This window comes from Gadus chalcogrammus, unplaced genomic scaffold (genome assembly GCF_026213295.1).
Source record: "Gadus chalcogrammus isolate NIFS_2021 unplaced genomic scaffold, NIFS_Gcha_1.0 GACHA135, whole genome shotgun sequence".
Lineage (NCBI taxonomy): Eukaryota > Metazoa > Chordata > Actinopteri > Gadiformes > Gadidae > Gadus > Gadus chalcogrammus.
The window spans coordinates 1-26,882 of record NW_026613570.1 but is presented as its reverse complement, the minus strand read 5'-3'; the positions used below and the strand labels follow the sequence as shown (position 1 = coordinate 26,882).

The following is a 26,882-nucleotide window of genomic DNA, read 5'->3' as shown; positions in this document are numbered from 1 at the left end:
AGGTCATTTTGAAAAATGAATGACAATGTTTATTGTGCCTCACATTAATGTTCAAAAAATAATAAATAAATCATAAAATCTATCTTCTTTAAATTAGAAAGATAATTGAAGCACTATGAAATATTTGAAGACAGACATGGAACATTACTAGGCCTTGGGCCTGTATCTTCAAATACAAATAATTTTTTTTAGTGCAATAAAAGTAACACAGAACAGTAACACAGGACAGTAACAAAGTAACACAGGACAGAGCAGAACATACTCCGACACATTGGAGGTCCAGGCCTACACATTATGATTGAAGTAGGCCTATCAGTGGGAGACATGAAGCCTGTCCTTGGTTTTTACAAGTTTCTTAATATCAGGCTCCAGCTGACTAACTGACAGAGTGAGAATGTTATGAAGGTGAGAGTCAGATAAAGCATTTCTCAGTTTGGACTTATTAAGATTCATCAGGCTGAATGCCTGTGTGGCGGAATGGAGAGAAGGGGGGGGAAAGTTGCTCGACAACGCCACCTGGGGAATTGCACCCCAGGAAATACAACCTTGGCCCTGTACTTTGGCCAACCAGAGGTCACACAGATTCGTTGCACGTTTTGTATAAAGGAGGAGAGACAGACTTACAAAAGATATAACTTTATTTATTTACAGTAAGCAGAATTAAAAGAGCTCAGGGATCTCAACAACCACTGAAGTGTCAAGTCAAAACCCCAAAGTAGAAATAAATACAACAGGCACAGAGCTAGGCTGTAGCGAGGCGGTCAGACTAAATCAACTCAAAACCACAAAAGAACCACTACAAACCAAGCCTGCCGCCCGCTGCACCAGCTCCTGTCCTGGAAACACAAGAAAGAAACACAAAAATTACACTACTGTTGTGGCGAGACACACAGGTTGTTACGACAATCATTTAAGACAGAGGACTATAATAAAACACACACATACACACACACACACACACACACAGCACTCACACCCACACACAGGAACAGAACTGACTCATAACCAAATATTTAAACCCAAATACAAATATACAGAAACCCAACTAATTCTTAAGACAAGTAATAAGGAAACAAACGAAATTTAACTGTGGGTGGGGGCCAGGCGTATTTAACACCCCAAACACAAACCCAACAGCTATGTTAAACTAAACAGAAAATAATCAGTTGAACCCCAAAGCAATAGATCAGAAATAATAAGAAAATATTGATATGCTTAACCCCAAATGGGTCAACAAAACGCAACACAAAAATATATGTATGTATAGGATTTAACCCAAACAAATAAACTAAAGAACACAAACACAAAAAGATGAAAGGAAAAGCAGACAATTAACCAAACCAATAAGAGTTGTGGTGGGACTGAAAACTTAGCGCTGCGTGGGAATGCAACCGCCACATCGGACTGTGTGGAAAAAGGCAACGGTGCCGGAGCAGCCGAAGATGATGAAGACGACGGAGTGGATGGAGAAGACGGAGCGGCCGCCCCAGGACCGGAGGCCGTGGATGGTTTACGTTTGGGATCGCCAGGTGTAGGCTACGTCACAGAGCCGTGCAGGGCAGCTTCACCAGAGCACAGGAGGAGGAAGAAAAGCAAAAGCACCGCTGCGGCTCCAACAGCTACAGCAGGACAGAGAGCAGACGGCTAAGCACAAAGCTAACACAACCAGCAGGTTAACAAAAGAGCACGCTTACCCGAACGAAGAGAGCTTTACGCCCCCGAAACTGATCACCGGCTGCGGCAACAGTACAGAGCGGATGCCACACTCCCCTCACTCTTCACAATGCCGCCCCCGAACAACACGGCCAACAACGCTGGAAAGTTACAAAAACACTCGCGATCACTGGGCACCTGCTTGTCATCATAAAGTTGCACGAAAGTAGCGTCATGCCTACTCACCTTCAAGTGACCGGAAGCACGCCACACCAACCGACAACAAACCAACAACTAACAGACGCCACACCGAGTCTTCGCCACGAGTGCCAGGCAGCAGTGTGCGCGCCAGAGAAGGCGCAGCACTTATACAGGTGAAACCACTCTGCAATCTGCCCACCAGAAATCACCTGAGTGGAGGAGGAGCAACACTCAACCTGCCACACCTGCTCACAGACATAGGTACTTCCAAAGAGGGATAACACCTGTGCATGTTTGCGGATCTTGCCATATCTGTGTGCAGGAACAGATTTGTAAAAGTCCTGTAAAGAAAGCTCTCTAAACCGGCAACGGAGGTCTGAATCAGATTGAAGTTCCAAAAGTTCCATTTGAAGCTCCTCACTGACTGCATCCACATTTACAGAAAAGGGATGCGCAAACAGCTCAAATGCTGCTTCGTTTCCACGAAAATCTTCTAAGCGATGGTCAAACTCCACCACAAGATCGCTGAGAATGTTGCAGTATTTTGGTGTGTCTTCCTCCATCAACCCAACTTCTCTGAGGCTGGGAAAATGTGCCAAATTTCCTAAATGTACAGACACAAAGACAAAAGTAGCAATGTACGATGCAAGGTTGTTCATTTGATTTTCAATTAAATACCAAACATCAATTGTGTTTATGGCTGCAGTATAAAAAACAAATGTGTTATTGGATTTAATGCCTATATTTAAATAGAAAATGTATTCTCCACACACAATGTATGTAACAAATATAATAACATGGTAGTGATCAATAACAAGCCCACTACATTGTTTTGTGTTCAATAACATATTCAAGTTAGATCTCACCTGTTAAAAGATGTCTGCTAAGCAACTGGAGCTTTTGCTTGAAGGCTCTGACATGGTCGTACAGCTGAGTGATTATCTGGTCTCTCCCTTGAAGCTGAAGATTGAGGATATTCAGCAGCTCTGTGATGTCCACAAGAAAGGCCAGATCTGCAAGCCAGTGTTTGTCCGAGGGCACTTGGATGCTGTTCTCCTTTGTGGCTTGAAACACCCTGATTTCCTCACGCAGCTCAAAGAAACGTCGTAAAACTTTCCCGCGGCTCAGCCACCGCACCTCCTGGTGGTACAATACATCACCATACTGGGCATCCATCTCATCAACAACAGCTTTGAACTGACGGTGTGAGAGCGCCTTTGAGCGAATATTGTTGACAATGCCAACGACATCCTGCATCGCGTTCTTTAGGCCGATATTCTTAGCGCACAGTTGCTCCTGATGCAAAATGCAATGATATTTAAAAATCGAGCCACCACACTCACGGACTTTGTCCGACACAAGTGCAGTTAGACCTGCTCTCTTACCGACCATGGCTGGGGCTCCATCAGTCGTGATGCCAGATAGGTTTTCCCACTTCAAACCGTTCTAGGTCTGTATATGCAGCGTAAGCTTGTCCAGGCCCTGAAAGTCAGGATGTAGGCTATGAATCTCAATGAATAGTAGGTAAAAGTGGCCATCCCCAAAATGCACCAGAATACAGGAAATAAAATCTATTAAATTCAATTTTTTCAACAAGTTTTGATCACCAGCCGCCACTGATCGTTATATTGAATCTGTATACTCTGTAGTAACTACTTGGCCACATGACATGGCCAAATCCGTTTCATGTCTACTCTGTCTCAGTGTCTCTGACAGTAGTGTCTTTTGCATTTGCCCTTTTTTGAATTTGAGCCCCTGCCCCTCAAAGGGTCTCTGCACAGCCCTGCTGATGTTGTTTTGTCCTTGTGCATGATGTCAAAGTCATAGACAGTAGTTCTTTCAATTACAGCAAAATGAAATAAAAAATACATTCGGGCCAATTGTTTGGTTCGTGTAGCGCTTTGCTGTGCTTGATACGGAGCGGGTGAAAAGCTCCTTCAGGGTGCGTGCGTGCGTGTCTGTGTGCACTGGCAGACTCAGGGGGGGGGGCAGGGGGGGGGGGGCGACCGCCCCCCCTCATGGTTCAATGGTTGAAAACACGCGCAAAAAGTGCCCTTCAAGTGTCGAAAACGAGAGGAAATGCCTTATTGGCTTCCCTTTTCACGTGCAAAACATGATTAGGTGCCCTATAGGGTGCTGATTCATACAATAAATTATGATGATGTGCCCTTTAGAACAAGAAAATTCAATGACGTGCCTTAATGAGTGCCCTTATAGTCCCCTTCTGCCCGTCTGGTGCCCTTTTAGTGCCCCCTTTAGTACCCTGATAGTGCCCTTCTGCCCGTCTGGTGCCCTTCTAGTGCCCTGATAGTCCCCTTCTGCCCGTCTGGTCCTTCTAGTGCCCTGATGGTCCCCTTCTGCCCGTCTGGTCCTTCAAGTGCCCTTCTGCCCATCTGGTGCCCTTCTAGTACCCTGATAGTGCCCTTCTGCCCATCTGGTCCTTCTAGTGCCCTTCCAGTGCCCTTCTAGTGCCCTTCTAGTACCCTGATAGTGCCCTTCTGCCCGTCTGGTCCTTCTAGTGCCCTTCTAGTACCCTGATAGTGTCCTTCTAGTGCCCTTCCAGTGCCCTTCCAGTGCCCCTCTAGTGCCCTGATAGTGCCCTTCTGCTCATCTGGTCCTTATAGTGCCCTTCTAGTGCTCTTCTGCCCGTCTGGTGCCCTTCTAGTGCCCTTCTGCCCGTCTGGTGCCCCCATGTTTGAAAAAGTGTACTAAAGTGCCCTCTATGGTGGTGAAAATTAAAGAAAGTGCCTTATTGGCTGCCCTTTACACGTGAACAAAAATGTATGAGTTCCCTAGGTTGCCCCTGATGATGATAATGATGTGCCCTCTGGAGCAAGAATATGGCAAATATGGCGAAAAAAACATGTTGTGGTTAGCTATTGAGGTGCAGACGTTCCTCCCTTTGGTAGCTGACGAACAGGGAATGCGAGGCGTTGCTTTCTTGTGGCGTCGCCATGACAGACAGCTACATCGAGTGGTATTTAAATCTCCACTGGATAACGAAGCAAAAAGCTGAATAAGAGTATGTCAGTACCCTGCATAATCCGTTTAAAATGTATATACATTTTTTGAGCGTTCAAGATCATTCAAGTGTAGGTCATTTCATGCAAGAGAGACGATAATGGTCAGCTATCACCTCAACATGAAGGAAAACTTCCTTAAATGTTTCCGTAGCTGGCTGTCAGCGGTCAAAGACTGTATGGTAGCGGCACATTGAATTTTCTCCAGTCTAATTTTTACTTAAATGTTAGTAAAGATGAAAGCAGTAAGGCATCCTCCTTTCCTTGGCTAAAATGTGAAAGTGCACAATGATGTGAACAACTCATTTTGGTGTTTATAAAGTCGCTAGAATAAGGGGAAACAGTGTCTTTGAAGCAAAAAAAAATCTGGGGGAGGACCCCCAGACCCCCCGTTTAAATTATGAGCCGAACTATTCTTTTAAGTGCTACATGGAGATGCAACAAGTGCCCCGAATGGGACCTTCAAGGCAGCGCTTGCTAAGGTTAGGGGATATGACCGTCCAGGTAGCGCTGCCTTTAAGGCTCCGTTGGGGGAACAAAACACCATAAAGTTAGAAATGCCACTGTGTCCGCTGGTGGGGCCCCATGTTGTCCAGAATGTGCCCTTTTTATTTTTTCGCCCCTGCCCTTCAAACAGTCTGAGTCCGCCACTGTGTGTGTGTGTGTGTGTGTGGGTACGCGTTATTCGGTAGCCTGGGCCTCGTTTCCCGGCAACGATGCATCTCTGTCATACGTTCATTCTCACGATGGATCTTGCGAACCATCGTGAATTTCTTTGGAGCATTTCCCGAAACTCCTCTTAACATGAACGCGCATTCGCTGCACTCATGACGTTCTAACCCTGCGTTCACACCAAAAGATGCATTTGCTGCCCGAACGCCGCAAATCAAGTTTTGCGGCGCGGCAAAGGTTTTGCAGCGCGGCAAAGGTTTTGCGGCGCGGCAAAGGTTTTGCGGCGCTGCGCCGCAGTTTTGCTGCGCGGGAAGTTTCGCGGCACGGCAAGTTTTGCCCGCGGTGCTTCTGAATTCATTCACAACCATGGCCGACATTACGAGCATTGCATGTCTTTACCTGTTGTGGAAGAGGGAGAGACGTCGGAATGCCCGTCGTTTATGGGTTCATGAGACCATTCGGAGCCTGGAAGGCTGGTGCTGCCTGGCACTCAACTGGGTTTTGTTTGGGGTTGTTATTCTATCCCTTTAGCATACTCATAGTTTAGTTTAACTGTAAACACAACTACACTACAGAATGCTTATTTGTGGGTTTTTTTTAGTTAATAAATAAATGTAACGGTAGTGAACTCTAGGTCACTCCAAGGGAGTAACACTGATTGGCTGTTACGGCATGTCACTCAGTGGCAACGCCTCAGTGGCAACGCTGTTGAACGCTGATTGGCTGTCATCACGCGTTTGCTGCCGAAAAGTTGAAATATTTCAACTCGAGCAGCATTTGACGCGCCGCAAAATACGTGAACGCGCCCGCCGCCCGTGCCCGGCAGCGGGCATGGGCATGCTGCGCCGCGCTGCTTACATCCTGCAACACGCTACCGGCTAGGAGCTACAACGAGCGGCGGTGCTTCCATCCTGCAACAAGCTTGCTTTACGTCCTGCAGCAAGCTACAGGTCTATGTGGACACTCCGTGGAGCAGCTCAGGCTACAACGTGTACCACAGGTCAGACAGTGCAATTGATATGCCTCAGGAAGTTGATGGATAGAATGTTACGGTTTTAATCATCAAATAAGACATTAAAGGGGATTCTGAACATTAAAAAAATAAAAAGGTAATATATATGTATGTTGAATGCTCTGATAGCTGCAATTGTTTTTTGTTTTGCTAAATTGCATAAATTGAGATAGTTAATCTCAAGTGCTAAATAGGTATTAAGGGTGTCATTATGTATTAGGTGTTATTTGGTTAATCAATGCTAATTACAGTCCTCATAATTTACCTTACTTACCTTGCTTTCTCCATATGCTAATTCTAGAAGGTTCAAAATGTCTAAAAATAGTGATAATCAGTCTGATGTCATGTCACAAGGGCAAGATACAGGGGAGCTAGATGAGGGGAAAATTAGAAAATCCTCTCGTGAAAGACGACTAACACCTAAAATGCAAGAACTGAAAGAACCGGAGATAATTCAAAAGGAGAAGAAATTTAAAGCAACATATGACAATTGGAGAATCAGTGTAAGAGACATTCGTACAAGGTTGAAGCAAGACTGCTCTGAAAGCGACATGTATGACATGATGGATGAAGCTGAGAAGCTGGACTCAGAGTTAAAGGAGCTGTATGATGGCATCCGACTCCAAGTGGCACCAAGTCAAGAAATTCTGAGAAAAGTCGATGCATGCGCAGCTGTTACAGCAGACTTGCTGCAATAATTGAGAGTGCGTCTCACTGAAGGAGGAGGTGAGTTTGATGCTGAGGTAGAGAGATCAAGGTTACGCATGCTATTTGATAATGAATATGCTAGGTCCATATATGGGTCCGAAGCCTCCAGAGTTACTGCACGCAGCTGCCACCATTCAGAGCATCTCTCAGAATCACCTAGCATTTCGGCTAAGAGGGCTGAAACAGCAGCTCAGCTGGCTGCAAAGAGAGCTAAAATTGAAATGGAAGCTGCTATTGAAGCTCAACGTCAGCAGTTGAAAAAACTTGAAAATCAGAGACATTGATGTTATTCAAGCAAAGCTCAATGTTTACACAGAAGATGAAAAAATAAATAAAAGAATGGACCATGCAGTCCTGTATGCAGCAAAGTTGATGATGCAAACTAATTTACTCACTGCATCTCAAGTCAAGAACGGCGAGCTGTAAAAAATTAGTCATCCTTAGTCTGGGCATTACAGGAATCATTAGCTCTCACTCGCCTTCCAACCCCAGAACCTACCGTATTCTCAGGTGATCCTCTGAAGTTCATGGAATGGAGCACAAGCTTTGAGGCTCTTATAGAGAGACGATGCTCCAACCCTGCAGACAGACTGTTCTACCTGCAAAGGTACATAGCAGGGGAGGCTAAATCCTTTCTAGAAGGCAGCTTCTACAGGAAAGATGAGGAAGCCTATAAAATCATGGGATAGGTTGAATGCAAGATATGGTCATTCCTTTGTAGTGCAACGCGCTTTCAGAGAGAAACTAAATACGTGGCCAAGGATTGGTGGAAAAGAGTTTGTCAAACTGAGAGAATTCAGTGATTTCCTGCAAACATGTAGTAGCGCCATGTCCCACATCAAGGGCCTACAAGTTCTGAATGACTGCGAGGAGAACCAGAAAATGCTGGCCAAGCTTCCCGAATGGGTGACGTCCAGGTGGAACCGCTACGTCACGGAGCAGCTGGACCGAGGCCAGGACTATCCAAGCTTTCATGAGTTTGCTTCATACATCGCTAAAGAGGCACGTATTGCATGTAATCCAGTGTCATCCTTACATGCTTCAAGGCACTCCACAGAAACACCAGTAGGAGAGGTGAAGCGCTCAAAAGCAAACACGTTTGCCACAAATATGAAAGCTCCAGTTCTATCAAGCCTAGCATCCAAACCAAACCTTGGTGAAATCCAGTTGAGAGACACAGATAAATCAAAGAAATGGAGCACACCACTACAAAACTCAAACATGACCCAGTGTATTTGTTGTGGAGAAAACCACTCCATACATAGATGCAGAAAGCTAACCGAAATGTCTATGGAAGAAAATAATAAATGCATACACGAAAATAAACTGTGTTTTGCATGTCTAAGAAAAGGTCACAGCTCTAAAGGCTGTAGAAACAGAGCCATGTGTGGCATATGCAGAAAGAATCACCCAACTCCACTGCATGAGGATCGTTTCTCAGCAGACTCAAGGCGAAGTGCAGTTGAGGAAAGTACATCATCATTATCATGGAGAAGGTGGGAGCACATCTATGATCGTGCCAGTGTGGATTTCAGCACCTTACGCTCCCAATAATGAAATGCTAGCATATGCCCTACTGGACACTCAAAGCAGTCACACATTTGTGGATCAAGAGGTGTGTGAAAAGCTTCAGGCAGCGATGGAACCTGTGAAGCTGAAGCTCTCCACCATGATGGGGAAAGATTCAGTTGTTAAGAGTCAAAGAGTATGTGATCTCAAAGTCAGAGGTCTCTCCTCAAACATTTCCATCAGCTTACCTCCAGCCTACACGAGAGACTTCATTCCTCTTGAACGCACACATATCCCCACTTGTCAAACAGCCCAAAAATGGAAACACCTCGTCAACATGGCCGAGGAGATAACCCCATTGATGGACTGTGGTGTGGGATTATTGATTGGCTATGACTGCTCCAGAGCGCTAATACCAAGAAAGGTCATTACTGGGGGTGACTACCAGCCGTACGCCCATAGGCGTCGATTACGGGGGGGACGGGGGGGGACATGTCCCCCCCACTATTTGAAATACGAATTTTGTCCCCACAACTTTTAAAAATGTGCAAACCAATTGCGACTGAAAAAATCCCCACATACTCAACTGAAATCGTCGAGTCTAAAATCATGCGATTGGCGCGCACAAAGACATCATTTATTAGATAGGCCTACCTAATAAACCGTTGGAACACAAAAGACCGGAACCCATAGCAACGCCGGTAAACAAACCCCGAGTCCCGAGAAGCCCAATCCCTATGAGCTCCCCGCGCTACGGCCATCCGAATAAGGGCATTTAGCAGACGCTTTTCCGGAGGCGCACAGAGCTTTTGGCCGTGATATCATGTATACTAGGGTGACCAAACGTCCTCTTTTCCCCGGACATGTCCACTTTTTACGTCCCGTCCGGGGCGTCCGGGGGGGTTTTATTAATTGATGATAATGTCCGGTTTTCGGACATTATCTCGTTGCATATTTGTTTTTGCCTCGTCGCATATTTGTGTTTCTGGGTCTTTCACATAACCTACTAGTTATTACCATTGTATATGTCTATGGTTATTACGGCCTTCCAAGTTCTGGAAATGGTATCTCCCTTACGTTCCACCTTCTTGCGCGAGCTGACTGTAGAGAGAGTCTGTCATTGGGCGACCAATCTCAGGGTTGCCAGAGCCACGATAATGATCCTCCAAATACGACCATTTTGAGCCTTTGGTACGTTACTTTGCCATTTCCAATCTGGCAACATTGAGCACCTTGCCGCTTCCACTCTGTTTACAACAGCACATTACAAAAAAAAAATGCGCTGCGTAGCGGTTATCAATGAAGTACCACATTGTGTGGGGAATAGGTATTTTGGCGCCCCCTGCTGCAGGCGCACACCTGCTCGTTGAGAAGGTGCCGTGTATAGACGGAATGAAACCCCCACTGAAGTCCGTAGGGTCACGATACAAACCCCCCCCGTCAACAATCTTGCCCGGGGCGCAATTGGACCTAGGATCGCCACTGTCTGCAGCTATGCCTAAACGTAAATGTAAGTTCACGGATGAACTAAAGAAAAAATGACCCATGTTTTGGCCCCCCCCCCCCCCGCGACGAAGTGTCCTCTTTTTCACAAACTCAAATCTGGTCACCCTAATGTATACAATTATATTATATTATATACTATTATATATAGAGCTCCGAGAGTCGCAAACGGCAACAATCACTTTCAGATGTATGACTTTGTGACTTTGTAATTTGCCTTTGATTGTACTGTCAACCATTATCCAGTATTGCCTGTTGATGGATATGACAATGCTGGGCACCTTCAACAGAGTTTCCAACTTGTTCATAGAGCTAACCCTGCCATTCCTACCAAGATTTTTTATCCGTGATCCGTTTTATCCGTGGAATGTTTAAATATTGTGATGGATGAAGACTGCAGCATTAGTATTTGTAGGTTATATAAAGCAGCTGGACGTAATAATGGCCTTGCATCCAACATCAGGCAGCTCTTCAGCGAAAATGCCAGGTGGATTACAGCATGGATCGTGATTCGACATATATCCTTTGGATGGTTCCATATTAAAGACATTCATTGGAAGAAATAAAGTGATTTGAGTGATCACTGGCACAGTCACTGACCACTGACAAATGGAGCCCCCTTGACTTTATTTTTGTTGGCAACTATAATTTATGATCATGTTTATAGGCATATTGTTTAGTTAACAATATAAACAATATGTGTGCGAATGTGTTTTGCACCAACTGCGCTGCAATAATTGTAGCAAAAGGATTTGTGCACCTGTATCACAGATGTGCGTACTCGTCGACCCTATTTTGTGTTTACAATGGTATAAAAAATATTTACGACTACAAATGCATTGTTACACATTTGTGACTTTAGAGTAGGTGCAAATTAAATATATACGACTTCAAATTTACTGTGACTTTAGTGTACGCATTCAAATTCTGCAGTTACAGGTGCTAAAGACTTTTGCTACAATAATACCTTCATACCAGAGCACCAAACACGCGGGAAATGTAGGTAAGACCGAGGACTTTTTCAAACAAAAAATTTCTGAATTCAAGTCAAGTCAGACTACACTAAAGAAAGCAGAAAAAGTGTCAAGCAAAGCATTGGAGGCCTCCTATGCTGTGTCATTACTTGTGGCTAAGTAAAAAAAACCACATTCAATTGCCGAAGATCTGATTCTCCCTGCCGCTATACTTTTGGTTGAAATTATGCTGGACAAGAAAGCAGCAGATGCGCTGAAAACCGTTCCATTACCAAACAACACAGTCTGTCGTCGGATCGATGATATGGCCACTAATATTGTTGAGCCGGTGGTCAATAAAATGAACAGAGCAGGCCTGTTCGCTTTGCAGTTAGATGAAATGACGGATGTGAGTGGGGAGGCTCAGCTCTTGGCCTTTGTGCGCTATAATGAAGAGTCGGACATACATGAGCATTTTCTGTTTTGCAAGAAGCTGACGGGACAGACAACCGGCGAAGAAATATTTCAGTTGATTGACAGCTTTTTTAAAGATAACAATCTGGAATGGAAGTCATGCAGTCACATCTGTACTGATGGCACGGCTGCAATGACTGGGAAAGTGCGTGGGCTGCATGGGCGTTTCATGATGGTGAACCCCGAAATCAAGTGGAATCACTGTATTATCCACAGGGAGGCTCTCGCAAGCAAAAGGATGAGCCCTGAGTTAAGTGCTGTTATGGATGACGCAGTTAAGGTGCTTAATTACATTCAGTCCAGGCCTATGAATCACCGATTGTTTCAGAGTCTTTGTCAAGACAGCGGGGCAGAGCACGATCAGCTGCTGCTTCACACGGACGTTTGCTGGTTGTCTCGCGGCAAAACCCTACAGAGGCTTTTCGACCTTCGCATCGAGGTCTCTTGCTTTCTTGAAAGAGCACTTGCACCCTCTTGCGATTGTTTTTGAGAACACAGGCTGGAATGCACGCCTTGCATATCTTGCCGATGTCTTCTCCAAGCTGAATGAACTCAACCTGTCACTTCAAGGCAAGGACGCACACATACTTAACATGTATGACAAAGTGAATGGATTCATACATAGTCACCTTGTGGGAGAAGAAATGCAACAATGGAGATGTGAGCTGTTTTCCCCTCGTTGTTACCCATCTTGCCACCACTGATGCTGAAAAAAATCCTTTAGTCAGAACACATCTCTCCAAACTCCAAACTGACTTCAACCAGTACTTCCATGACATCGAAGAAAAGTCAGAACAACTGGACTGGGTGAGGAACCCCTTCAGAGGGACTGAGAGCAGCAGCAGCCTTCCTGCCAGACTGCAGGAAAACCTGGTGGATTTGTCCTTTGATCGTGTGCAAAAGATGGCACATGCTGAAAAGTCACTGACTGAGTTTTGGTGTGAAGTTGAAAAGGAAAATCCTGAGCTGGGGAAATGTGCATTAAATTAACTATTGCCTTTTGGATCACTTACATGTGTGAAGTGACCTTCTCAGCCCTGATTCACATCAAAACCAAGCAGAGAAACAGACTGAATGTGGAGAGCAGCTTGGTGGCGGCTGTTGCCACACTGCCCCCAGAACTGTCAAAGCTTTTGAAAGACAGGTAAGCTCAAGTGTCTCATTAAACTGAATAAAAGGTATTTTTTTTCACTCACAATAATTGTATATGGTATTATTTAAATGAGCAGGTGGATTAGATATAAAGGCAAAGGGTTAAATATAATTACCAGAGATGGGGGGACTCGAGTCAAAGACTTGACTCGAGTCCGACTCGAGTTGCCAGTTTTGCGACTTGTGACTTGCTTGACCAACACTAACGAAAGACTTGACTTGACTTTGACTTGCCCCTTCCTGACTTGTGACTTAACTTGACTTGAGTCATGTGACTTGCCAAGTCATTGCACTCTTGTTAAATATTTTAAATAATAATAATAAAAAAAATATTAGATGAACATTGTTTTATTGTGCGCGAGTGCTCCTGACCTGCAACCTGGCAACCCGCCCTCTTCCACGCAACGTGACATTCCTGCATGAGTCTAGTGAGTGATCATCAGCAGAGATGGAAGGCGCTCCGACCAATATCCCGAAAATAATAAATTTTGGCTATAAAGATGACACAAAATAAAAGAGGAGCGACATGCAAAATCTGCAATGTCAAAATTACGGATTTGCCAAGCACCACGTCGAATTTCATCCGACATTTCAGGACAGCACATAGAGAAAGGTGAGTAACATGTTGCAAACCTAGATGGATTAACGTCCTTGATTGTCATTTTGCTACTTGGCTGCTGACATTAGTGAGAGTACTAGTAGGCTAGTTGTTATTGATGATTTTACTTAAGCTAAAAAATATATATATGAAATTGCAAATCTGGTGAAAAGTAGCTGCTATTCTCGAAGCGCTAGCTAGCTGTAACACCAGAACTGACTAGCTAGTTGCTAAATATCAATGCATGCACGCCGCTAATGAGGTTATACGGAATCAAAACTTTTTTTGCGTTTGCATCCCTGAGCTTGAACACTAAAACTGCATGCCTAGAATATAATATAATACGGAATAAAAACTTCATTTTCAAATGTTATGACTACTTTGTAGGCAGTGATGGCAAGCTCCCACATCATCCTCTGGTTTGCTCTCTTGCTTCACTAGGCATGCATGCATAGATAGATACTTAGCAGGCGGTGTTCAAGCTTATGGATGCAGACACGTGTAGAGAGAAAGGCAGAGGACGAGGGAGCACATTTAAGGAGGCACTAAATCATGACTTCACATATCAGGGGTGCAAACCTGTCACCGTTTTTAAGCCAAAATAGGTAATTTGTGTGATTCATATAGATCTGTAATAGATCGGGGGGGGAGGCATTTTCAAAAAACTTTAAGGTAATGTGGAACGTTGGTACGCTGCAAGAACGTTTGGCTATGTAACGTTGGCTATCCTGCTAATGTCAGACAGTTCTCTGACAGACGCCTCGCAAATCATATTAACCATTTTTGCTGGTTAGTGGTTACAATAACGGTGTTAACGGACAGTGCAGTGTCTATTTCTCGGTCACTCTGGAAAAATCTTAGGCACATTGGTCACCCATTATGTGTTTATCACTTCACTGGATTGGAAGTCCACTTTCCAGGCTCTCGCACGCCCCCTTCAGTGAGGCAGAGGTTACGTTTGCCTTCCCTATGTGCTTTTTCACTGCGGTTTTATGACAGATCAGCAAGACTAAATACCATACATGCATTTGCATACCTGAGCTTAAACACCAAAACTGACTAGTGTGCCTTCTAAATATCTATGCATGCATGCAATGAGGCTATTGGGAATTAAAACCTTACTTTCAGATGTTATGACTACTTTTTAGGCAGTAATGGCAAGCTGTGGAGTGAATACATGAGTTTAAAATGTTTATTTTCTCCCCCCTCTGTCCCAAATGTTTAGATATGAAGAATACCTGCACTCTAAAGCAGCTCCAACACAAGACTCAAGCCAGCCGCAGATATCCCAGTTTGTCACAAGCAGCAAGCAACAGTATACGTCAAGCCATCCCCAGCAGAACGCCATCACACGTTCAGTACTTTCAGACCTGGTAATTGATTGCAACTTGCCCTTGTCCATCATAGAGCACCCAAGTTTTCGGCGCTTCTTGTCTGTTGTTGACACAAGGTACAGCCCTGTAAGCCGAAGAACTCTTACATCAAAATTGGATGGCGAAGTGCTGGAAAAGCAAACAAAATTAAAGAATAGTCTTGCAAATGTTGAAGATATATCAGTTACAGTTGACATATGGTCAGATCGCAAGATGCGGGGCTTCTTAGGAATTACTGCTCACTGGTTGGATGATGGAGAAGGTGGAATAGTCCTGAAATCCGCTTTGCTGGCTTGTAATAGGTTCAGCGGTTCCCATACAGGGGAAAGAATTTGTGAGGAATTCAAGCAAATATGTGAGGAGTATCAGATCAAGAGAAAGCTATTGCACATTATATGTGATAATGCTGCAAATATGAGAAAAGCATTCAGCACTTGTTTTCCACAACATGGAGGCGAAGAGGATGAAGAGGAGGAAGGAGTTGAGGGCGATGACATGTGGACAGACTTGCCAGTTGAAGACCAAGAGAGGGTGGATCTTTTTCTCCAAACTAAAGCTCAGACAAGACAGCAGTGTTTTGCCCACACGCTGCAGTTAGTTGTGGGGGACGGCTTAAAAGACACCAAAATAGCTAATGCAGCTCTTGCGAAGGCCTGCAAATTGAGCAGCTTACTCCACAGCAGTACTTCTTTCAAGGACATTTTTGAGAGAGAGTTTGGGCAATCTGGCATTCCCTCTTCAGTTGTCACACGTTGGAACTCAACGCTTAGGCAATTGAAAGCAGTACTGAAATGTGACGCCATGAAGCTCACAGCCATTCTTCAAGAGTCTGGACACAAAGAGACAGCATTCACATCAAGAGAATGGAGTCAATTTCAAGAGTTGGTGCGTGTCCTTGAGCCTTTTGCCGAGGCCACCGACCTCACTCAAGGTGAAAAAATGGTAACTATAAGTGCAGTGGCCCCCTGTGTCCTCTCCCTCAACCACCACCTGGAAAACTTAAAAGGCACTTTGTGCTACTTGGGGGGCTTCATCAAAACCTTACAGACATCTCTTCAAAGGAGGTTCAAGGGGATCTTCGTAAATGTGAAGATGGCAGAAAACTCATCATCTGATAGCCAGCCATTGCCCTTCTCTGACCCACTGTATCTGAAGGCAGCCATGCTGGATCCTTCTTTTGGCAGCATGTGGGTGACACATGATGTTTTGTTCGATGACAACACTAAGGAGGAGGTGTCAAAGATGATAAAAGGTATGTTATAGCTTTACAGTAAATACATGTCAAGTTAACCCATGTATGTTATAGACATCATCATATGATTTGGTGATTAAGCAATATTGTTTTTGCTTTTGCTCAAGACTTCATTCTGAAAGATGCAGTGAAAGTCGGCCCAACAACCCCACGCGTAGAAGAGGAGGAAGAGGTCCAGGAGACAGAGCCTCAGTCAAGCCTCTTTGCGTCCTACCATAGCAAGAGACAAAAGAAGGATTCAGCTTCAACGCCTCATATGCAGCTCACACACTTCTTGGAGATTTGTAGTGGACAGGACTGCTAAACACTAAACAAGCACACCCTTCCGTCTCTCTTCATGGTTGTGGTAAGACTGTTGCATGTTCCTGCATCCAGTGCCCCGGTTGAACGTGTGTTTAGCCATGGCGGGGTGATCATGAGACCCCATCGGTCACAACTCAGTGCAAAAGTTTTGACAAATTAGATTTTTTGCAAGTGTAATGGCCATTTGTAATGGCTCACAACTCTCTCTCTCTCTCTCTCTCTCTCTCTCTCTCTCTCTCTCTCTCTCTCTCTCTCTCTCTCTCTCTCTCTCTCTCTCTCTCTCTCTCTCTCTCTCTCACACACACACACACCCATCACACACACACAAATAAAAAGCTGTTTGAGATTCATTCATGTTGAGCTGATTCATTACGTAACTTATCTTCTTACATTTAAAAAAAATTACTCTGAAAAACAGGTTTGATGAAATACAGACATTTGAAAATGACTTGACTTGACTTGACTTGATGATGAGACTTGACTTGACTTGCTTGACTAAAGCTGTGCTTGGACTTGACTTGCTTGATCCTCCTTACTGACGACTTGGACTTACTTGAGACTTGAGGGCTAAGACTTGCGACTGACTTGAGACTTGCATGTATGGGACTTACTCCCATCTCTGATAATTACACATTAAGGCGAATAATCCACGTGAGAGAGGGGGTACTTTTAACATGGAAACCAGCTCTAGGGGTACACTGGTCAAAAAAGGTTGGGAACCACTGCCCTATACAACCATAAGATTGTTGGATAATGACTAGAAAATGGTGATTGAAGGAAGAGCGTTGAACGTGGTGAAAGTCGACGGAGTGGTGCACAGGCTTTGAAGATGCACAAATCTATCCAGCACACATCTTGGTGGACATGCCCACTAGTGATGTCAGAAGATGCAGATTTTCACAACGGCTTGTAACTGCTAATCCAACCCGGTATCACGCGATTGCGTGCTCCTGCGCACGAACGTTAATCTATTGAAGCATGTTCCCGAGCACGATAGTCCGACTTTTTGCGTGTTACACAAAACGAAATGTAAACCAATGCATTCTGAATGGGAGTGTTCTAAGACAATTAACGTGCTCCACAAAACGGTACGAGAGAGAGAGAAAGAGAGAGCGGGAGGGACAGAGAGAGAGAGAGAGAGCGAGAGAGAGGCTTCAGAAAGGGTGTGCGCAGATAGTACAGTGCACCCTAGTTATGTTTATGCCAAAACCTATATATATAATTAGGCTGTGGAAATTGCAATAAGTTAAGAACACAACTTCGCACGTTGAGCACACAGCCGTGTGACTCGTTTATTTTGAAAAAAGAAAACCGGAAATCAAAGCGTGCTGAAGGTAAACAAATCCAGCATGGTCTGTGACGTCATGAGACGCACGTAATCCTTAAAGGGACCGCGATCCCTGAACCACCAAGAACGTAAATGACATGCAGTAAACAACAACACAATTGAAAGAACAACACATAACGAAATACTGTAGGTGAATTATGTTACGGTCACTACAAGGCTATAATTATATTATTTAGCGTGTAATGAGACAATCTATAGGGGGGGGACACGTTAGTTGAAGGGGGGGGACACGTTTGTTGAGGGGGGGGGAGACACGTTTGTAGGGGGGGGGCACGCTCGACAACGAGAGTTGGTTTTTATTGAACGCTCGACAACGAGAGTTGGTTTTTATTGAACGAGACTTCAACACGGAACAGCTGCACGAAACGATAGTCACGTCACTCTCGGTGACGGTGTCGACAATAATGAACACACAAACAATGTTAATAGAACAACACACAACCACATAACATCCCGAACCCATTAACCCCACTTAATCCTAACAACAAAACCAGTTAACAAAAGCCCCATTTGTCAACTGAGAACCCCAATTCCCAGAATCCCCCGCGGCTCCGGAACACGGCGTAGCTTATATTAATCTTTATTATCTGAATTGGAAATGCAATATTTTAGGACAGATACACCATTAAACGCGTTTCTAATGACATTTCTAGCGAGAAATGTACATTTTCCTTACATAATCTTCAGTCAGTGAATGTGTATGATCTTTATTAATCTTTATTATCTGAATGGGAAATGCAATATTTTAGGACAGATACACCATTAAACGCGTTTCTAATGACTTTTCTAGCGAGAAATGTACATTTTCCTTACATAATCTTCAGTCAGTGAATGTGTATGATCTTTATAAATCTTTATTATCTGAATGGGAAATGCAATATTTTAGGACCGATTCACCGTTAAACGTGTTTCTAATAACATTTCTAGCGAGAAATATACTTTTTACTTGCATAATCTTCAGTCAGTCATTGTGTCTGATCTTTAGTTTTATAGTTATTAGGATTTGATCGGCTCGCTCGCATGTTTCAACGACGTCAGGTTGCTTTCGCTAAACTAGCAGCTCACGTGCTTCCTGCGTTTGTGTTATTAAACTGTTACTTTATGTAACTTTTAATGATAACATCTTGTTAGAAACATGTATATCTGAGAGCCAACCCAGTCGCCAAAAGCATACGTTGTCAGTGTACTTTTCGTGAACACTGGATTACGTCGCATTTCAACATAAAATAGCGTGTTATACACACACACACACGCACGCACACGCACAGACACACACACACAAGCACACACACGCACGCACAGACACACAGACACAGACACACACACACACACACGCACACGGTGCATTTCGCTGCTAAAACAACAAAAAAATATTCCCTCAAATATTATTACTTTCAAAACGTTGGCCAAAATGGCCAATAATATCATTTTTTATTTGGGATGCTTCTAGGACATTTTGGGTGGATTTTGAACGGTATGTGGGGGGCACGTTTTTAGCAGGACCTGGCAACCCTGCGCTGTTGCCCGAGATCTGGATCCACCCCGGCGTGGTGCCGTCTCCTTTTGACCTTTTGACCCCAGACTTCTGGGGGAATAGCTGAATCAATTCATTAGTCAATCAGAAGCATGTAAATATCTTCCCGGTGGCGTAAGAGGACGAACAAGGTGTCCTTCAACTTCTACGCTTCCAGGAGATTGCAACGGTGCCACACATGAGCATATTCGAACATGTTTAATGGTAGTAATTAGCTGTCGAAATTGGAGGCCTTAATCAATACTGAGCAGCTATTGATTTGCTTCCCGATAAAGATTTGTCACAAATTACATGTTATTTAGCATCTACACGTTGAGCTGAGTCCAATGAGATCAAGCTCGGCCTCTTGCTACACCGTCATGCAGATTTGTCATTTGTGACAAATCTTTATCGGGAAGCAAATCAATAGCTGCTCAGATTTTTCATGCTTCAAAATCCACCCAAAATGTCCTAGAAGCATCCCAAATAAAAAATGATATTATTGGCCATTTTGGCCAACGTTTTGAAAGTAATAATATTTGAGGGAATATTTTTTTGTTGTTGTTTTAGCAGCGAAATGCACCGTGTGCGTGTGTGTCTGTGTCTGTGTGTCTGTGCGTGCGTGTGTGTGCTTGTGTGTGTGTGTCTGTGCGTGTGCGTGTGTGTGTGTATAACACGCTATTTTATGTTGAAATGCGACGTAATCCAGTGTAAAGTACACTGTCAACGTATGCTTTTGGCGACTGGGTTGGCTCTCAGATATACGTGTTTCTAACAAGATGATATCATTAAAAGTTACATAAAGTAACAGTTTAATAACACAAACGCAGGAAGCACGTGAGCTGCTAGTTTAGCGAAAGCAACCTGACGTTGTTGAAACATGCGAGCGAGCCGATCAAATCCTAATAACTATAAAACTAAAGATCAGACACAATGACTGACTGAAGATTATGCAAGTAAAAAGTATATTTCTCGCTAGAAATGTTATTAGAAACACGTTTAACGGTGAATCGGTCCTAAAATATTGCATTTCCCATTCAGATAATAATGATTAATAAAGATCATACACATTCACTGACTGAAGATTATTTAAGGAAAATGTACATTTCTCGCTAGAAAAGTCATTAGAAACGCGTTTAATGGTGTATCTGTCCTAAAATATTGCATTTCCCATTCAGATAATAAAGATTAATAAAGATCATACACATTCACTGACTGAAGATTATGTAAGGAAAATGTACATTTCTCGCTAGAAATGTCATTAGAAACGCGTTTAATGGTGTATCTGTCCTAAAATATTGCATTTCCCATTCAGATAATTAAGATTAATATAAGCTACGCCGTGTTCCGGAGCCGCGGGGGATTCTGGGAATTGGGGTTCTCAGTTGACAAATGGGGCTTTTGTTAACTTGTTTTGTTGTTAGGATTAAGTGGGGTTAATGGGTTCGGGATGTTATGTGGTTGTGTGTTGTTCTATTAACATTGTTCGTGTGTTCATTATTGTCGACACCGTCACCGAGAGTGACGTGACCATCGTTTCGTGCAGCTGTTCCGTGTTGAAGTCTCGTTCAATAAAAACCAACTCTCGTTATCGAGCGTTCAATAAAAACCAACTCTCGTTGTCGAGCGTGCCCCCCCCCTACAAACGTGTCTCCCCCCCCCCTCAACAAACGTGTCCCCCCCCCCCCCCCTTCAACTAACGTGTCCCCCCCCTATAGATTGTCTCATTACACGCTAAATAATATAATTATAGCCTTGTAGTGACCGTAACATAATTCACCTACAGTATTTCGTTATGTGTTGTTCTTTCAATTGTGTTGTTGTTTACTGCATGTCATTTACGTTCTTGGTGGTTCAGGGATCGCGGTCCCTTTAAGGATTACGTGCGTCTCATGACGTCACAGACCATGCTGGATTTGTTTACCTTCAGCACGCTTTGATTTCCGGTTTTCTTTTTTACAAAATAAACGAGTCACACGGCTGTGTGCTCAACGTGCGAAGTTGTGTTCTTAACTCATTGCAATTTCCACAGCCTAATTATATATATAGGTTTTGGCATAAACATAACTAGGGTGCGCTGTACTATCTGCGCACACCCTTTCTGAAGCCTCTCTCTCGCTCTCTCTCTCTCTGTCCCTCCCGCTCTCTCTTTCTCTCTCTCTCGTACCGTTTTGTGGAGCACGTTAATTGTCTTAGAACACTCCCATTCAGAATGCATTGGTTTACATTTCGTTTTGTGTAACACGCAAAAAGTCGGACTATCGTGCTCGGGAACACGCTTCAATAGATTAACGTTCGTGCGCAGGAGCACGCAATCGCGTGATACCGGGTTGCTCCTCCCTCTGCACTTGTGTGTCTACGCAAATGGACCCTTTACAGTTTGCATATCAGCCTAGCATCAGTGTTGATGATGCCCTCATTTACATGCTGCAGAGGGCATACACACATCTGGACACCCCTGATGCATCTGTAAGGATAACATTCTTTGACTTCTCATCTGCCTTTAATACCATCCAGCCACGTCTGCTAGGGGAGAAGATGGAGATGATGAAGGTGGATCCATTACTGGTACTGTGGTGTTTGGAATACCTTTATCTCAGACCACAGTATGTGCGCCTACAGAACAATATTTCATGCACCATCCTCAGCAGCACAGGGGCTCCACAAGGAACTGTTCTGGCTCCATTCCTGTTCACCATCTACACAGTGGATTACAAATACAACACTAAAAGCTGCTTCTTGCTAAAATATTCAGACGACACAGCTGTTGTTGGCCTCATTAAAGGGGGAAATGAGGAGGAGTACAGAGACACCATAGACAATTTTGTGGAGTGGAGTACATACAATAATCTCCATCTCAACACCACAAAGACAAAGGAGATAGTTGTGGATTTCAGGAGGGGAAGGAGGAGTACTCAACCAACACCAATCAGCATCGGGGGCACTATGGTGGAGATGGTCGCCAACCACAGGTACCTTGGTGTGCAGCTCGACAGTGAGCTGGACTGGAAAAGTCATATGGAAGCGGTGTACAAGAATGGACAAAGTCGACTCTTTTTCTTGAGGAGACTAAGGTCATTTAACATCTGCCAACCCCTACTGTGCACTGTCTACCACTCAGTGGTGGCCAGTGCTCTGTTTTTCGCTGTGGCATGTTGGGGAGAAGGCGCCTGCACAGCGGACAAAAAGAGACTGGACAAGCTGATCAGGAAGGCCAGCTCAGTGGTCGGGGCTGAGCAGCTAAAGGTCCAGCAGGTGGCAGAGGCCAGAATCCTCAACAAACTGGCCTCAATAATGTCTAACCCCACTCACCCACTCCACGCCCTGAAGGTGATCAAGAACAGCACCTTCAGCCAGAGACTAATTGCACCAATATGCAAAACGGAGCGGTACAGGAAGTCCTGTATACCAGCTGCCATACGGTTTTACAATGCACAAAATTAACTTTGCACCTTATAGTATTTAGTATTTATTATTGTATTTATTGTAGTATTTAAGTATTTTAGCATATGAGGGAATGTGTGTTTGTTATGTCTGTCCACGCTGTTGTGACAACTGTAATTTCCTGTAAAGGATTATTAAAGGATCTATCTATCTAACAGGGGGCGAGACGTTCTCCTAGCATTTGGTGAAATTGTTACATATAGCCTATATCAGCCGTTCTCAATCTGTGGTACGCGTACCACTGGTGGAAGGCGAGCGCCCTCTAGTGGTACGCGGAGTATTAACGGTTTTTTGAAGCAATTTTTTGAAGTTGAAGCAAACGTTAAAACAAGAATTTGCATGTAACCATCATATGCAATGATCTTAAACCTGAATTGACTAACTGCTGTGACGATGAGTAGGGGAAGCAAAAATGGTGCAAAATCGTCATGTGACGAGACGTTGAAGTCTGCCATCAGAGGCCAGAAATTTTTGGACTTTTGGTTGCAAAAGTCCAAAGCGAATATCCTGCTCTTCAGACAAGGCTGTGCGCTTTCTCATTCCATTTGCAACCACGTATTTGTGCGAGAAAGGCTTCTCTTCCCTCGCCGTCATTAAGACTAAATATAGAAGCAGTCAGTAGTCAAGTTGTAAAAAAAAGCCAGGGGGGATGGTGGATTTTAACTTTTAGTGACAGATTTGTGCTGATGACAGCGCATATGGTGGGAGACCAACGGTGTGATAATTATTATTATTATTATTATATTTTTGGGGATAAAATAAGAGCGATGACTACCGTCATGTCATCGCTCTTATTTTATCCCCAAAAACGCAGCTGATCGGACGCATCACACGATTCGGAGGCATGCATCACATTTAAGGATTTTAAAAACTGATTCTTATTCTTATTTTTTCAAAAATGCATTCGGCAGAGAAGGGAGACTAGCGTTGCTCACGGGTTGGAATGAAAGGGAGAAAAGGGGACAGAGTTGCCTGCGGAAGCGATGTCTTGATGCAGAGAATGCTTCACGCTACCAGTGTCTGTTTCGTACGGTGTGGAATGAGAGCTCGTGAAGGCACTATTGCGCAAGTACGCCTGCGTGCTTGCGCAATAGCATACTGCCCGAGAATGCAGTATCGCTGTCAAATCTGTCCCCGGGAAACGTAACGTTGCCTGCGCTGAATTGAAAAAGGAAACCGCTATAATGAAATTGCGGTAATATTTCCACTTTAATTGATAAAATAACAGGGGATGGGAAGGGGGGATGGCTGTTTCAGAAGGGGGATGATTTTGATCATTTTAATTCCAAAGGGGGATGCCATCCCCCCTCAACTCGAGTGCTGGAAGCAGGTTGGATACTGAACCAAGTCTGAGGCAAAAGCTAACCTCAATCGATCCAGACATCACATCTCACTAAGCATGATAGGCCCAGAGTCGCCATTACCAATTTATTTTTTATTCTTAATTTTCAATGTGTGCCTGAGTACATTCTCCTCGAAACCTAAACATAGTTTATATTCTGACTTATGTCACTTACTGCAGTATTTTTTTAATACTGAATATGTTGTTTTTCTATGATACACTTGTTCTTACTCATGATAGTTTGATTAGTGTTTTCGCAGTACACATGATGTCTCTCTTTGCTGTGCATGATTAATGCTGCAACTGCTTATAACAGGATTGTTTGACTCCAGTATTTAAATATTCATGTGCAATTATTTGAATGATTTGATGCAGTACAATTTACCTCACATGATTGGTTGACTGCAGTTGTTAAAATTAATATTCAGTGCTGTGAATGCTTTAATGCAGTATACTTGTTAATAACCTCACTAGATTGACTGGTATGTTATAAGCCAGATGATATCCCCATTTGATGGGTAGCCCCATTGAAGCAGTTGTTCAATTGTTAGTATTATCCCGTTGCAAGTGTTTAAATACAATGCATGAGTTATAGACAGTTGGTTGCTTCAGTCAAGTAAAGTTATGTGAATAATAAATCGTATTCTTAAAATTAATGCCTTCTGTGTAAACTCTATGTAGTTATAGGCCTACGCAATTTATTTTAATTCCGGTGGTACTTGGAGAGCCAAATCATTTTGTAAGGTGGTACTCATGGTAAAAAGTTTGAGAACCACTGGCCTATATTAATCTTTTATCTGAATGAGAAATGCAATATTTTAGGACAGATACACCATTAAACGTGTTTCTAATAACATTTCTAGCGAGAAATGCCCTTTTTCCTTGAAAAATCTTCAGTCAGTGAATGTGCATGATCTTTAATCTTTATTATCTGAATGGGAAATGCAATATTTTAGGACAGAATCACCATTAAACGTGTTTCTAATGACATTTCTAGCTAGAAATATACTTTTTACTTGCATAATCTTCAGTCAGTGATTGTGTCTGATCTTTAGTTTTATAGTTATTAGGAAGATTTTATCGGCTCGCTCGCATGTTTCAACGACATCAGGTTGCTAGGGACGCTGCTTTCGCTAAACTAGAAGCTCACGTGTTTCCTGCGTTTGTGTTATTAAACCGTTACTTTATGTAACTTTTAATGCCTATCATCTTGTTAGAAACACGTATATCTGACCCAGCCAACCCAGTCGCCAAAAGCATACGTTGACAACGTTTTCCTGAACACTGGATTAAGTCGCATTTCAACATAGAATAGCGTGTTATACACACAAACACACACACACACACACTGTGGTAACCCGGCTCAAGGAACAAGAGTCTCTGCTGCTCAAACTGCCAACAAGGCACGTTTATTAATTTAAAGAACGGAAAAAAGGGGAATCACCCGTCAATGCAAACGATACAAATAAAGAGTCTGGGCTCCGAGAGCCACTGGGGACGCTGTGGTCGTGTCTCACGCGCTGTCCCGGTATCCAGGTGAGGAGGTCCTTCCGTGGTCTCCTGTGGTCTTCTCTAGACCGGGTCCTGGGGCAAAGGTCCGTGCGGGTAGGGAATCTCGCTCCGCTCTCTGCTCCTGCATGGGTCACATACCTCCTGTGTGTTAGACTCCCTCTCAGCTTCTCTTTTATAGCCCTCACCTGGGTCTGATTGGCCTGGTACACAGGTGTCTCCCGTTGGCGTTGAGTGGGACCTTTCCAATGCGACCCTTGGCGCCCTCTGGGGGAAAAGGGTGGTAGACAGCTCGTATTACCTGCCCTCTGGGCTTCCAGGCCCGCCGTGTCGGGGCCGGGTTGCCACACTCCTCCCCCCTTAGATGTAGCCCCGGGGCGCATCTGACTGCCCAGAGGCATGCGTCCCGACGGGACAGGGCATCAGCATTGGCGTGCTCCCGCCCTGGTCGGTGGTCCACTTTGAAGCGGTAGTCCTGTAGGGCCAGGAACCACCTTGTCACCCTGGCGTTTGTATCCTTGGCGGTGGCCATCCACTTGAGCGGGGCATGGTCCCCAGGGTGAACTCCCGGCCCCGGAGGTAGTACCGCAGCTTGTCTACGGCCCACTTGATGGCCAGGGCCTCCTTCTCCACGGTGGAGTAGTTCCTTTCGTTCGGGAGGAGTTTCCTGCTAATGTACGTCACCGGGTGCTCCTCCGCGTCCCAGACCTGCGAGAGGACCGCTCCGAGGCCCACCTCTGAGGCGTCGGAGTGGACTATAAGGGGCAGAGTAAAATCAGGCGTTAGTAGTATTGGCTCGGAGCATAGGGCCCGTTTGAGGAGACTGAATGCTCCTTCTGCTGCCTCCGACCAGGTAACGCGGTCCGGCAGGGCCTTCCGGGTCAGGTCATGTAGGGGGCTTGCCAGGGTGGCGAAACTGGGAATGAACCTTTGATAGTACCCTACCAGACCGAGGAAGGACTTGACCTGCTTCTTGGAGGTGGGGCGGGGCCAATCCAGGATGGTCTTCACCTTGGCCTCCTGGGGTCGGACGTTCCCGCGTCCGACTCTGTAGCCCAGGTATGAGGCCTCCTCCAAGCCCAGACGGCACTTGGCGGGGTTGGCGGTGAGACCCGCCCTCCTCAGCTCCCCCAGGGCCGCTCTTAGGTGTCTCAGGTGGACGTCCCAGCTGGCGCTATGGATGATGATGTCATCAATGTAGGCGGCGGCGTAGGCCTGGTGTGATCGCAGGAGACGGTCCATCATGCGCTGGAACGTGGCCGGAGCTCCATGTACCCCGAAGGGGAGCACCGTGTACTGGTATAGTCCCCCGGGGGTTGCGAACACCGTTTTCTCCTGGGCGG

General features: G+C 44.6%; 1 protein-coding gene and 1 long non-coding RNA gene across 2 annotated transcripts; one reads left to right on the top strand and one right to left on the bottom strand.

The window, feature by feature from the left end:
• Window positions 1–647: 647 nt before the first annotated feature.
• LOC130378991 (uncharacterized) lies at window positions 648–2,151 on the bottom strand. Its single transcript, XR_008895054.1, has 3 exons — window positions 1,900–2,151; window positions 1,695–1,814; window positions 648–1,619 (listed from the first exon to the last, which is right to left on the bottom strand). It is a non-coding gene; the product is annotated as an uncharacterized LOC130378991 (long non-coding RNA).
• Window positions 2,152–11,619: 9,468 nt separating this feature from the next.
• Window positions 11,620–16,530, top strand: LOC130378993 (uncharacterized). The gene is made up of 2 exons (XM_056585568.1): window positions 11,620–16,080; window positions 16,188–16,530. Exons 1-2 carry the CDS (start codon window positions 14,673–14,675, stop codon window positions 16,382–16,384), a joined length of 1,605 nt encoding a protein of 534 aa, XP_056441543.1. The 5' UTR covers window positions 11,620–14,672; the 3' UTR covers window positions 16,385–16,530.
• The last annotated feature ends 10,352 nt before the right edge of the window (window positions 16,531–26,882 follow it).

What these genes read in the sequence shown, in the direction of transcription:
- LOC130378993 (XM_056585568.1), top strand. Translation starts at nt 14,673, where the DNA reads ATGTTTAGATATGAAGAATACCTGCACTCTAAAGCAGCTCCAACACAA. An exon ending in GGTGTCAAAGATGATAAAAG is followed by an intron (nt 16,081 to 16,187) that starts GTATGTTATAGC and finishes CTTTTGCTCAAG; the next exon opens with ACTTCATTCTGAAAGATGCA.